Source organism: Tachyglossus aculeatus, chromosome 22, assembly GCF_015852505.1.
Source record: "Tachyglossus aculeatus isolate mTacAcu1 chromosome 22, mTacAcu1.pri, whole genome shotgun sequence".
Taxonomy (NCBI): domain Eukaryota; kingdom Metazoa; phylum Chordata; class Mammalia; order Monotremata; family Tachyglossidae; genus Tachyglossus; species Tachyglossus aculeatus.
The window spans coordinates 52,680,560-52,693,809 of NC_052087.1; the positions used below are offsets into that span (position 1 = coordinate 52,680,560).

The 13,250-nt window shown below is 50.4% G+C and overlaps 1 protein-coding gene across 3 annotated transcripts in view; it reads right to left on the bottom strand.

Moving 5' to 3' along the window:
• Positions 1-2,224: 2,224 nt before the first annotated feature.
• SIGIRR (single Ig and TIR domain containing) overlaps positions 2,225-13,250 on the bottom strand; it is an 89,914-nt gene continuing 78,888 nt past the window's right edge. For all 3 annotated transcript variants that reach the window (XM_038764594.1, XM_038764595.1, XM_038764593.1), the window contains 2 exons: positions 6,719-6,896; positions 2,225-2,882 (listed from right to left, as the gene is read on the bottom strand). In XM_038764594.1, coding sequence (XP_038620522.1) covers positions 2,698-2,882; positions 6,719-6,896 — 363 coding nt within the window. In that variant the 3' untranslated portion in view covers positions 2,225-2,697. The remainder of the gene's footprint in view (positions 2,883-6,718; positions 6,897-13,250) is intronic.

Below are 13,250 nucleotides of genomic sequence, written 5' to 3' on the forward strand. Positions count from 1 at the left end.
CCTGATCACCCTGTATCCTCCCCAGCACTTAGAACAGTGCTTTGCACATAGTAAGCGCTTAATAAATGCCAATTATTATTATTATTATTATTATTATTAAGCGTTTACTCTGTGCCAAGCACTGTTCTAAGCACTGAGGGTGGATACAAGGTAATTAAGGTTGTCCCACGTGGGGCTCACAGTCTTAACCCCCATTTTACAGATGAGGGAACTGAGGCACAGAGAAGTGAAGTGACTTGCCCCAAGTCACACAGCTGACAAGTGGCGGAGCCAGGATACATTGTGGGAGAATACCTCAGCTCCTCCTGCCCAAGAAACGCAGGAGCCAGAAAACCCAGAAAGAGTTCAAACTCACTTCCAAGGCGGTGGTGTTACTTCCGCGAGGTGTAGACTCTTCTGGGAAACACGCTGCGCCTCCTGTGACCCACATTGTCCCAGGCTCCACTACAGGGCATCACTGTTACATTTGCCTTTCAGCTGTGGAGACAGTAGGGACTCTATCCATCGATCGATCAATTGTATATATTGAGCGCTTAGTGCTTTGCACATAGTAAGCGCTCAATAAATGCCATTAAAAAAAAGAATTGTGGTATTTGTTGAGCACTTACTACATGCTTGCTACACTCTGAGAAGCAGCATGGCTCAGTGGAAAGAGCCTGGGCTTTGGAGTCAGAGGTCATGGGTTCGAATCCTAGCTCTGCCACATGCCTGCTGTGTGACCTTGGGCAAGTCACTTAACCTCTCTGAGACTCAGTTCCCGCATCTGTAAAATGGGGATTATGAGTGTGAGCCTCCACGTGGGACAACCTGATCACCTTGTATCCCTCCCAGTGCTTAGAACAGTGCTTGGCACATAGTAAGCGCTTAACAAAAAACGTTATTATTATTATTATTATTATTATTATTATGCCAAGCACTGTACTAAGCACTGGGGTGGATACAAGCAAATCAGGTTGGATACAGTTCCTGTCATTTTCTGTGCCTCAGTTGCCTCATCTGTAAAATGAGGATGAAAACTGTGAGCCCACATAGGACAACCTGATTGCCTTGTATCAATCAATCAATTGTATTTATTGAGCACTTACTGTGTGCAGAGCACTGTACTAAGCGCTTGTATCTAATAATAATAATAATAATGATGGTATTTGTTAAGCGCTTACTATGTACAAAGCACTGTTCTAAGAGCTGGGGGGATACAAGGTGATCAGGTTGTCCCACGAGGGGCTCACAGTCTTCATCCCCATTTTCCAGGTGAGGCACAGAGAAGTGAAGTGACTTGCCCAAAGTCACACAGCTGACAAGTGGCGGAGCGGGGATTAGAACCCACAACCTCTGACTCCCAAGCCGGGGATCTTCCCAGTAAGCCACACCGCTTCTCCGTACGATAGGGGCTGTGTCCAACCTGATCATCTTCTATCTACTCCAGTGCTTAATTCAGTGCTTGGCACAGGATAAGCGCTTAACAAATACCACAATTAAATTCTTGCTCTGATTGCATCGTGACAAGTGGCGGAGCCGGGATTAGAACCCATGACCTTCTGATTCCCAAACCCGGGCCTTTGCCACTGAGTCATGCTGCTTCATTCAATCTTATTTATTGAGCGTTTACTGTGTACAATACTCTGTTATATTGTACTCCCCAAGGTGCTTAGTAAACGCTGCGTAAATACTATTGATTGATTAATTGATTGACTGAGAAGCAACACAGCCTAGCATGGACCTGGACGTTGGTAAGATCTGGGTTCTAATCCCGGCTCCACCACTTCTTGAGCAAGTCACTTCGCTTCTCTGTGCCTCAGTTCCCTCATCTGTAAAATGGGGATTAAGCCTGTGAGACGCGTATGACACAGGGACTGTCTTCCACCTGATCAACCTGTATCTATCCCAACGCTTAGTACAGTCCTCGGCACATAGTAAGCACTTCACAAACACCATTAAAATACATTTAAAAAAAAACCCAAACCTCAAAACCCACAGTGAGGCCGGGCAGGTTGAGCAGATGGCTTCTGGTTTTCCCCCTGGGAATGCCAGCTCTGTATCCTCCCCGCTGCTCTCTTCCAGCAGCCCAGGGAGGGGATCGGGGCTGCCTCAGTTTCCCTGTTTGGTTCTCCACCATGGCCCCGAGCTGAGCCACGGTGGAGGAAGGGAAGTGATTCGTTTCCCACTTCCTTCTCCGGCAGGACCCTGCTCGGGGTGGGACAGCGAGGCGGTATGGGGAGACTGGTTTGGAATTATTGCTTTTATTTTCATTTCTGGAGGAAGGAACTAATCAGGGTGCTCCCCGGGAATCCCGGGCCCCCCACCACAATCATCACCATTTCACAGGCCGGAGGGGGACAGAATGACCCGGCGTCTCCGGCATAGACACACGGGCAGCAGCTGGAGAGGCAGCCCGGGGGTGGTCTGTGGGGGTCTGAGCCCGGCCAAGGGGGATGGGGGGCACCCAGGGGTCGTGGTCCTCGATGTTTGGCATCACAGCTGACCCTCGTGGCAGAGGGAGCCGTGTTCCCTGGGGCGGATTTGCTTCCCGGCTGCGGGTCGGGCCCTCCAAATCGAGGGGTCCGGGGGTCGGAGTCCCACAAGGATGGCGACAAGGACCCTCCAGGGCCTGCCTCCGGCCCCCTTAAAGGTGGAGTTGTGCAGGCCCCTCGGAGAGTGGGGGGTCCCGCGCCGGCCGCCCCAGCCCGGGCCGGGCCTCTACACGTCGTCTTCGGTGACCAGGCAGTAGAAGTCCGTCCGCGCCCCGTAGTTGCGGGAGCCCAGGTCGGACACGTCGATGTCAGCCCTCGGTGGGGGCTCCCCCGGCGGGGTCTCGGCCGGGGCCCGGGCCTCGGCGCTCAGGTACAGGGGGCGGGGGTCTCTGAAGATCGGCCCGCGGATACCTGTGGGGGAAGGATGAAGCGGGAGACGTTGGCAGAGAGGTGGGGGAGACCGCTGAGCCCTCCGGGGGTACGCCCACCCCAATAATCCTCGTGGTGGTATTTGTGAAACGCTTACTCTGTGCCAGGTGTCGTACTAAGCGCCTGGGTGGATGCCAACAAATCAGCTTGGACGCAGTCCCTTGTCCCACATGGGACTCAACAGTCTCCATTCTCATTTTAAAGGTGAGGGAACTGAAGCCCAGAGAAGCCAAGTGACTTGCCCGAGGTCACACAGAGGATAAGTGGCAGAGCCAGGATTAGAACCCATAATAATAATAATGGCATTTATTAAGCACCTACTATGTGCAAAGCACTGTTCTAAGCGCTGGGGAGGTTACAAGGTGATCAGGTTGTCCCTCGGGGGGCTCACAGTCTTAACCCCCATTTTACAGATGAGGGAACTGAGGCCCAGAGAAGTGAAGCGACTTGCCCAAAGTCACACAGCTGACATGGGATTTGAACCCATGACCTCTGACTCCAGAGCCCGGGCTCTTTCCATTGAGCCAGGCTGTTTTCTACCTGGAGTGGGCCCCAGCCTGCCTTCTTCAAGGCCAACCTGATTTCTTTCTGGACAGGCTGCCCTTGGGGCTTCCTCTCTGGCAGAGGGAGGGGAAAGGGAAGAGGAAGCGGAGGTGGAGAAGGTAAACGTCCTGGCTTTTCCTCCTTCCCACCTCTTTGCCGGTCCACTTCCCCCAAGCCCGGCATCACAGATGTCCCTGGAAGCTTTTGGGGGGATGGGCCTGCCACAGCGGGGCTGGCAAGAGGGGGCTCAAATGCCAGCATGCAGTGGGACTCTCAGCATTATTCCCAGCTAGAGGCCGGGATCAATCAATCAATCAATCAATCAATCGTATTTATTGAGCGCTTACTATGTGCAGAGCACTGTACTAAGCGCTTGGGAAGTACAAATTGGCAACACATAGAGACAGTCCCTACCCAACAGTGGGCTCACAGTCTAAAAGGGGGAGACAGAGAACAGAACCAAACATACCAACAAAATAAAATAAATAGGATAGAAATGTACAAGTAAGATAAATAAATAAATAGAGTAATAAATATGTACAACCATATATACATATATACAGGTGCTGTGGGGAAGGGAAGGAGGTAAGATGGGGGGATGGAGAGGGGGACAAGGGGGAGAGGAAGGAAGGGGCTCAGTCTGGGAAGGCCTCCTGGAGGAGGTGAGCTCTCAGCAGGGCCTTGAAGGGAGGAAGAGAGCTAGCTTGGTGGAGGGGCAGAGGGATTGGGGGCATTCCGGGCCCGGGGGAGGACGTGGGCCGGGGGTCGACGGCGGGACAGGCTAGAACGAGGCCTAACGGTGAGGAGATTAGCGGTGGAGGAGCGGAGGGTGCGGGATGGGCAGTAGAAGGAGAGAAGGGAGGTGAGGTAGGAGGGGGCGAGGTGATGGAGAGCCTTGAAGCCCAGGGTGAGGAGTTTCTGCCTGATGCGCAGATTGATTGGTAGCCACTGGAGATTTTTGAGGAGGGGAGTAATATGCCCAGAGCGTTTCTGGACAAAGATAATCCGGATAGCAGCATGAAGTATGGATTGAAGTGGAGAGAGACATGAGGATGGGAGATCAGAGAGAAGATGGCCGGAATGGCCCAATTCCCAGCACGCAGTGGGGCCGTCAGGGGCGGCCTGTTTCCCGGCACGCAACGGGGTCCGCATGCCATTGGGCTGGGAGGTCAGTGGCCACCTTGCCCAAACAAAGAGCTCCTTCTCCCTCCACGCAGGGCCGTATTTTACTGCGACGCCACTCGGCCCTCCTTCTGAGTTGGACGAACCTGGGCCGCCGGCCGCAGGGTGGGGCGGGGGAAGGAGTCGGGGTGTTGACCTGATGAGCTCATGGCTACTCCAGCCCTCAGCCCAGGGCTTGGCACAGAGTAAGGACTTCACACACACACCACTGTTCTCCTCCTCATTGCGATGCCCCGCTCCCTGCCCTCCAGAAAACCCCAGTTTCCGGGCCAAGCGGGGGGAAAGAAAACCGGCCAGAGACACCAGTTTGGCCCCGTGCGCCCGCTTGCTTCAGACAATGCCTCTGACAAAGACGATTGTTCTCTCTGTCTCCAGGCCTGAAACCCTTTTTGGCCTGGGTGCGAAGGAGGCCGCACCGCCCCCCGCCCCCTGCCAAATCCCACGACTCCCCAGGGCCAGGACTGATGTGATTCCCAAATTTGACAACAGGGAAAAATGCAACAACCGGGCGGTGAATGAATCCCTCCTGTCTGGGCTTGTTCTCCCGACACCTCTGGGGCTGTATCGGTTATGCTGTCGGGGGGCCGTCGGGGCTCCCCGTGGGTTGGGGGGCAGCCTGGAGGTCAGGTGGGCTGCCCCCGGGATAACCCCCCACCCCCATCGTGGTCTTCCCAAGCAGAGTTTTCTGGCGCTCCTCTAAGGACTGCCTTCAGGAAGGGGATGTCTGGATAGAAGAAGAGAGGGGTCTTTGTTTCTGGAGTGTCTTCTGGGGGGGCAGAGGGGAGGTGGCCCACCCGAGGGGGAGCGCGGGGCAGTGTTCTGCCAACTGGGTATGCTGGCAGCAGCGTCAGACACTGGCAGGCCCGCCCTGGCCAAGACGAACAAACAGCGCATTGAGTGTCCGGCGGGCTGACAAGTCCAGGGGGCTATTGCTGAAGGGGACGGTGGATAGATCAGGAGATGAACGGAGTATAAATCACATGTGTGGGGGTGGGGAGGGGGTGATGAAGGCGGGCGAGGAGGCCTAGGCTGGAACCAACTGGCCCAGACTTGGAAAGGAAGGCACAGATTGGATGCCCAGGGTGTGTAGTGGTGGGGTAGGGGGTATTATTATCTATAATAATAGTAATAATAATGATGGTATTTGATAAGCGCTTACCATAAGCCAAGCACTGTTCTAAGCTCTGGGGTAGACACAAGCAAGTCGGATTGGAAGAAGTCCCTGTCCCACATGGGGCTCACAGTCTCACTCCCCATTTTGCAGGTGAGGTAACTGAGGCCCAAAGAATAATAATAATAATAATGATGGTATTTGTTAAGCGCTTACTATACGCGAAGCACTGTTTGAAGCGCTGGGGGGGGATACAAGGTGATCAGGTTGTCCCACATGGGGCTCACAGTCTTCATCCCCATCTGACAGATGAGGTAACTGAGGCCCGGAGAAGTGAAGTGACTTGCCCAAAGTCACGCGGCTGCCAAGTGGCAGAGTCGGGATTAGAACCCATGATCTCTGGCTCCCAAGCCCGGGCTCTTTCCACTGAGCCACGCTGCTTCTCCTCGGGCTGATTTGCCCGTAGTGAAGCGGAGTGGCTTGCCCAAGCGGACAAGTGGCAGAGCCGGGATTGGAATCCATGAATTTCTGATTCCCAGGCCTGTGCCCTAGCCATTACACCGTGCGTCCGGCAAGAGCCAGGCTCCCTCGGGCAGAGACGGTGGACCAGCTGGCACCGTGGGTCGGAGAATGTCTGCCAGGAGGTGGGCTACTCTGGGGTACAGCAGGTAGCCCCGTCGGACCCCCAGGGTCAGCAATTGCACCCCGATGCCAAGCCGAAAGGACTTCGCGACTGGAAACCTTATCCTGGTCCCAGCCCGGCCGCCCCCGGAGAAGGGCCGATGGAGGAACTCGGTGCCCGGTGTCCCACAGTGCCAGGCATCCCTCTCGGGCACCGGGAGGCCCGGTCCGGCCCATGTTGCCAGTTTGTACTTCCCAAGCGCTTAGTACAGTGCTCTGCACATAGTAAGCGCTCAATAAATACGATTGATGATGATGGCCGCGGGGAGAGGGGAAGGTGGGAGCGGCGGGGGCGTCCTACCCAGGTCTCCGTCGGGGTCGGGGTCGGCCCGAGTCTCCAGGTAGCTGCCGCCGTGTAGGGTGAGCATGGGGTCTTTGTCCTCCTGGAGCTGGGTCTGGGGGTCCCCAACGAGGGTCCGGTAAGGCAACCGCCGGGGCAGGGCCAGGCACAGCTCCTTCCAGAAGTCCGAGGACGGCGTCTGCCAAATCAATCGCATTGATAGATTGATTTCTAATACGGCCGGCCTCCCCCTCTAGACTGTCGGCGCGTGGTGGGCAGGGAATGTGTCTGCTCATTGTTCTGTCGCTCTCTCCCAAGCGCTTAGCAGAGAAGCAGCGTGGCTCAGTGGGAAGAGCCCGGGCTTGGGGGTCAGAGGACGTGGGTTCTAATCCCGGCTCCGCCACTCGTTTGCTGTGTGACCTCGGGCAGGGCGCTTCACTTCTCTGGGCCTCGGTGATGTCGTCTGTAAATTGGGGATGAAGACTGACAGCCCCATGAGGGGCAACCTGATTACTTTATCCCAGAGCTTAGAACAGTGCTTGGCAAGTAGTGAGCACTTAAGAAATACCATAATTATCATTAGTTCTAAGAAATACCATAATTATCATTAGTTCTAAGCGCTGGGGAGGTTACAAGGTGATCAAGTTGTCCCACGAGGGGCTCACAGTCTTAATCCCCCCATTTTCCAGTTGGGGTAACTGAGGCTCAGAGAAGTAAAGGGACTTGCCCAAAGTCACACAGCTGACAATTGGCGGAGCCGGGATTTGAACCCATGACCTCTGACCCCAAAGCCCGGGCTCTTTCCACTGAGCCATCCCAGCGCTTAGAACAGTGCTGGGCAAGTAGTAAGCACTTAAGAAATACTATAATTATCATTATTATTACAGTGATCTGCACATTGTAAACTCTCAAGAAATATGATTGAATGAACAAATTGAGCGCTTACTGTAGTCGCATGTCATATTGACGGTCTTTGTTAAGCACTTACTCTATGTCAAGCACTGTTCTAAGCACTGGGGTAGATACAAGATAATCGGGTTGAACGCACATAATAATAATTACTGTCTTTGTTAAGCGCTTACTATGTGCCAAGCACCGTTCTAAGCACTGGGGAAGATACAGGATAATCCGGTTGTCCCATATTGGGCTCACACTTTTAATCGTCATTTTACAGATCACTGAGGCCCAGAGAAGTGAAGTGACTTTCCCAAGGTCACACAGCAGACAAGTAGCGGAGCCAGGATTAGAACCCATGTCCTCTGACTCCCAAGCTCAGGCTCTTGCCACTAAGCCACGATGCTTTTCCAGTGAAGTCTCGGGGTCTGGCCTCGGGGCCCGTGGGAGGCACGCGGACCCAGCCTTCTTCCGAGAGCCGAAAGAGAGACGGCCAGGGGCCCAGCTGAGACGGTCACGCTCAGGAGGAGTGGGAGGCGTCCAGACCACCCTTCTAATAATAATAATAATGGCATTTATTAAGCACTTACTATGTGCAAAGCACTGTTCTAAGAGCTGGGGAGGTTACAAGGTGATCAGGTTGTCCCATGGGGGGCTCCCAGTCCTTTTAGACTGTGAGCCCACTGTTGGGTAGGGACTGTCTCTATATGTTGCCAGCTTGTACTTCCCAAGCGCTTAGTACAGTGCTGTGCACACAGTAAGCGCTCAATAAACACGATTGATTAATTCCCATTTTACAGATGAGGTAACTGAGGCACGGAGAAATGAAATGACTTGCCCAAAGTCACACAGCTGACAGTTGGTGGAGCGGGGACTTGAACCCATGACCTCTGGCTCCAAAGCCCGTGCTCTTTCCACTGAGCCACACTGCTGCTTCTTCCACTCCCCATCCCCAGCCCGGCTGGGGTACCCTCTGATTTATTTACCCTGTGCCGTATTTTCAGGGTTCTTAGTATTTTTTAATGGTATTTGTTCAGCGCAACCTAGGTCTCAAACACTGTTCTAAACGCTGAGGTAAGTGCAAGTTAATTAGGTTGGACATGGTCCCTGTCCTGCATGGGTCTCCCGGTCTGAAGTAGCAGGGAGAACCGTGTGGTCTAATAATAATAATAATGATGGCATTTGTTAAGCACCTACTATATGCCAAGCACTGTTCTAAGCGCGGGGGGGATAGTAATAATAATAATAATGATAGTATTTGTTAAGCGCATACTATGTGCAAAGCACTGTTCTAAGCGCTGTGGGATACAATAATAATCATCATCATCAATTGTATTTATTGAGCGCTTACTGTGTGCAGAGCACTGTACTAAGCACTTGGGAAGTACAAATTGGCAACATATAGAGACTGGGCTCACAGTTTAAAATAATAATAATAATGATGGTATTTGTTAAGTGCTTACTATGTGCAAAGCACTGTTCTAAGCGCTGGGGGATACAAAGTGATCAGGGTGTCCCACGTGGGGCTCACAGTCTTAAACCCCATTTTACAGATGAGGTAACTGAGGCACAGAGAAGTTAAGTGGCCTGCCCAAGGTCACACAGTTGACAATTGGCAGAGCTGGGATTCGAACCCATGACCTCTGACTCCCAAGCCCGGGCTCATTCCACTGAGCCACGCCGCTTCTCTGGATACAAGCTAATCAGGTTGTCCCACGTGGGGCTCACGGTCTTCATCCCCATTTTACAGATGAGGTAACTGAGGCCCAGAGAAATGAAGTGGCTTGCCCAAAGTCACACAGCTGACAAGTGATGGCGCCGGGATTAGAACCCATGACCTCTTACTCCCAAGTCCGTGCTCTTTCCACTGAGCCACGCTGCTTCTCCAGCGGCTAGAGCCCAGGCCTAGGAGTCAGAAGGACCTGGGTTCTAATCCCGGCTCCGTCGCTTGTCCGCTGTGTGACCTCGGGCAAGTCACTTCACTTCTCTGGGCCTCAGTTTCCCCAACTGTAAAATGGGGATGAAGACTGTGAGCCCCATGTGGGACAGGGACTGCGTCCAACCTGATTTGCTCGTATCCACCCCAGCATTTAATACAGTGCCTGGTACGTAGTAAGTGCTTAACAAATACCCAAAATGCCACAATTAGAACAGGTATGCCTAGTTCACCACTGAGGAAACTGAGGCCCAGAGAAGTGAAGTGCCTCACCCAAGGTCACGCAACAAGCAAGCAGCAATGGCGGGATTAGAACCCAGGTCCTTCTGACTCCAGGCCCGGGCTCTCTCCATTAGACCACACCACTTCCCGTAGTAAGGTTCTCCTGCTAACCAGTCAGTCAGTCAGTGTTCATTCCCGAGCCTCTGCCAAGTGCTAGACACTGTACTAAGCACTTAGGCAAATATGTATATATGTATGTACATATATGTACATGTACATATATGTATGCATATATGTATATATGCTTGTACATATTTATTACTCTATTTATTGATTTTACTTGTACATATCTATTCTATTTATTTTATTTTGTTAGTATGTTTGGTTTTGTTCTCTGTCTCCCCCTTTTAGACTGTGAGCCCACTGTTGGGTAGGGACTGTCTCTATATGTTGCCATCTTATACTTCCGAAGCGCTTAGTACAGTGCTCTGCACACAGTAAGCGCTCAATAAATACGATTGATGATGATGATGATGATATAGGGGAAGCCACGCACCCATCCCTGGCCCTTGTGGACTTTACACACTTATCGGGGAAAGTCCAAAGTCTCCCAGAAAAGCAGCTCCCCGACATCGCTAGTCCCGAGTTCCTCTTCAGTCAATCCATCCATCCATCCATCCATCAATCAATAGTAATAATAATAATTAAGGTATTTGTTAAGCGCTATGTGCCAAGCACTGTTCTAAACACTGGGGTAGATAGAAAGTAATCGGATTGTCCCATGTGGGGCTCACAGTTTTAATCCCCGTTTTCCAGATGGAGTCACTGAGGCCCAGAGATGTGAAGTGACTTGCCCAAAGTCACACAGCAGACAAGTGACAGGGTGGGATTCGAACCCTTGGCCTCTGATTCCCAAGCCCATGTTCTTGCCACTAGGCCATGCTGCTTCTCTAATATTTATTTATTGATTGATATATTAATCAATATATTAATATATATCTTACATATTATATATATCTAATATATTTATTTATTTATAGAAAAGCAGTGTGACTCAGTGGAAAGAGCCCGGGCTTTGGAGTCAGAGGTCATGGGTTCAAATCTTGGCTCTGCCAATTGTCAGCTGAGTGACTTTGGGCAAGACACTTCACTTAGAGAAGCAGCGTGGCTCAGTGGAAAGAGCCCGGGCTTTGGAGTCAGAGGTCATGGGTTCGAATCCCGACTCCACCACATGTCTGCTGTGTATTCTTGGGCAAGTCATTTAACTTCTCTGGGCCTCAGTTACCTCATCTGGGAAATGGGGATTAAGACTGTGAGCCCCACGTGGGACAACCTGATCACCCTGTATCATCATCATCATCATCATCATCATCAATTGTATTTACTGAGCACTTACTATGTGCAGAGCACTGTACTAAGCGCTTGGGAAGTACAAATTGGCAACATATGGAGACAGTCCCTACCCAACAGTGGGCTCACAGTCTAAAAGGGGGAGACAGAGAACAAAACCAAACATACTAACAAAATAAAATAAATAGAATAGATATGCACAAATAAAATAAATAAATAGAGTAAAAAATATGTACAAACATATATACAGTATCCTCCCCAGCACTTAGAACAGTGCTTTGTGCATAGTAAGCGCTTAACAAATGTCAATTATTATTATTATTATTATTATTATTATCATTATTATCATTATTATTATTATTCTCTGTGCCTCAGTTACCTCATCTGTAAAATGGGGATGAAGACTGTGAGCCCCCCGTGGGACAACCTGATCACCTGATAACCTCCCCAGAGCTTAGAGCAGTGCTTTGCACATAGTAAGCGCTTAATAAATGCCATTATTATTATTATTATTGAGTGCTTACTATGTGCACAGCAATGGACTAAGTGCTTCATAACTGACAATGATTCCCCCCCACCTTCAAAGCCTTATTCAAAGCCCATCTCCTCCAAGAGGCCTTCCCTGGCTAAGCCCTCCTTTCCTCTTCTCCCTCTCTTTTCTGCATCGCACTTTGTACTCGGATTTTCCCCCTTTATTCACCCCACCTTCAGCTCCACAGCCTTCATAGGCCCTTATCCGTCATTTGTTTATTTATATTCACGTGGAGCGCTTTGCACATAGTCAGCACTGAATAGATACGATCAATTAACTGATGTCCGTCTCTCCCTCTGGACATGTTATGGGCAGAGAATGTGTCTACCAATTCTGTTATAGTGTAATAATAATAGTAATAATAATGGTATTTGTTAAGCGCTTACTATGTGCAAAGCACTGTTCTAAGCGCTGGGGAAGATACAAGGTGATCAGGTTGTCCCACATGGGGCTCACAGTCTTAGTCTCCATTTTACAGATGAGGGAACTGAGGCCCAGAGGAGTTAAGTGACTTGCCCGAAGTCACACAGCTGACAAGTGGCAGAGCTGGGATTCGAACCCATGACTTCTGACTCCAAAGCCCATGATCTTTCCACTAAGCCACAGCTGCTTCTCAATAATAATGGCATTTATAAAGCGCTTACGATGTGCAAAGCACTGGGGAGGTCACAAGGGGCTCACAGTCTTCATCCCCATTTGACAGATGAGGTCACTGAGGCCCAGAGAAGTGAAATGACTTCCCCAAAGTCACAGAGCTGACAAGTGGTGGAGCCGGGATTTGAACCCATGACCTCTCACTCCAAAGCCCGGGCTCTTTCCACTGAGCCACGCTTCTTCCCAAGCGCTCTCCCAAGCGCTTAGTACAGTGCTCTGCACGCAGTAAGCCATCAATGCAAACCATTGATTGATTAATTAATAATAATACTTGCGTTATTTGCTGAGCACTTACTATGTGTCAGCACTGTACTGAGCACTGAGAGAGAGACAAGATAATTAGATCCCACATGAGGCTCACAGTCTAAGCAAGAAGGAGAGAAGGGATTGACTCTCCATTTTGCAGGGGAAGTAACTGAGGCACAGAGAAGAGCTTGCCCACGGTCATGTTATTATTTTTTATTTTATTTATTTTATTTTATTTTTATTATTAACATTATTAACACTATTATTAAATGTTAAAATGTTAAATGTTAAAATGTTAAATGTTAAAACTGTTAAAAATTAACATTTTTATTATTAACATTATTTTGTAAGTATGTTTTGTTTTGTCTCCCCCTTTTAGACTGTGAGCCCACTGTTGGGTAGGGACTGTCTCTATATGTTGCCAACTTGGACTTCCCAAGCGCTTAGTCCAGTGCTCTGCACACAGTAAGCGCTCAATAAATACAATTGATTGATTGATTGACTGTGCTTGTTCCCTCGGATTGGAATACCCCCATGCCTAGAAAAATACTCAGCCCCCCAAAAATGCTCAGCCCCCCTGTAAAGTGCTCAGTCCAGTGGCCGGTGTCACATTCATTCGTTTGTTCGTTCATTCATTCTTTCATTCATTCAGTTGCATAAATAATAATAATAATAATGATGATGGTGTTAAGCGCTATGTGCCCAGCACTGTTCTAAGC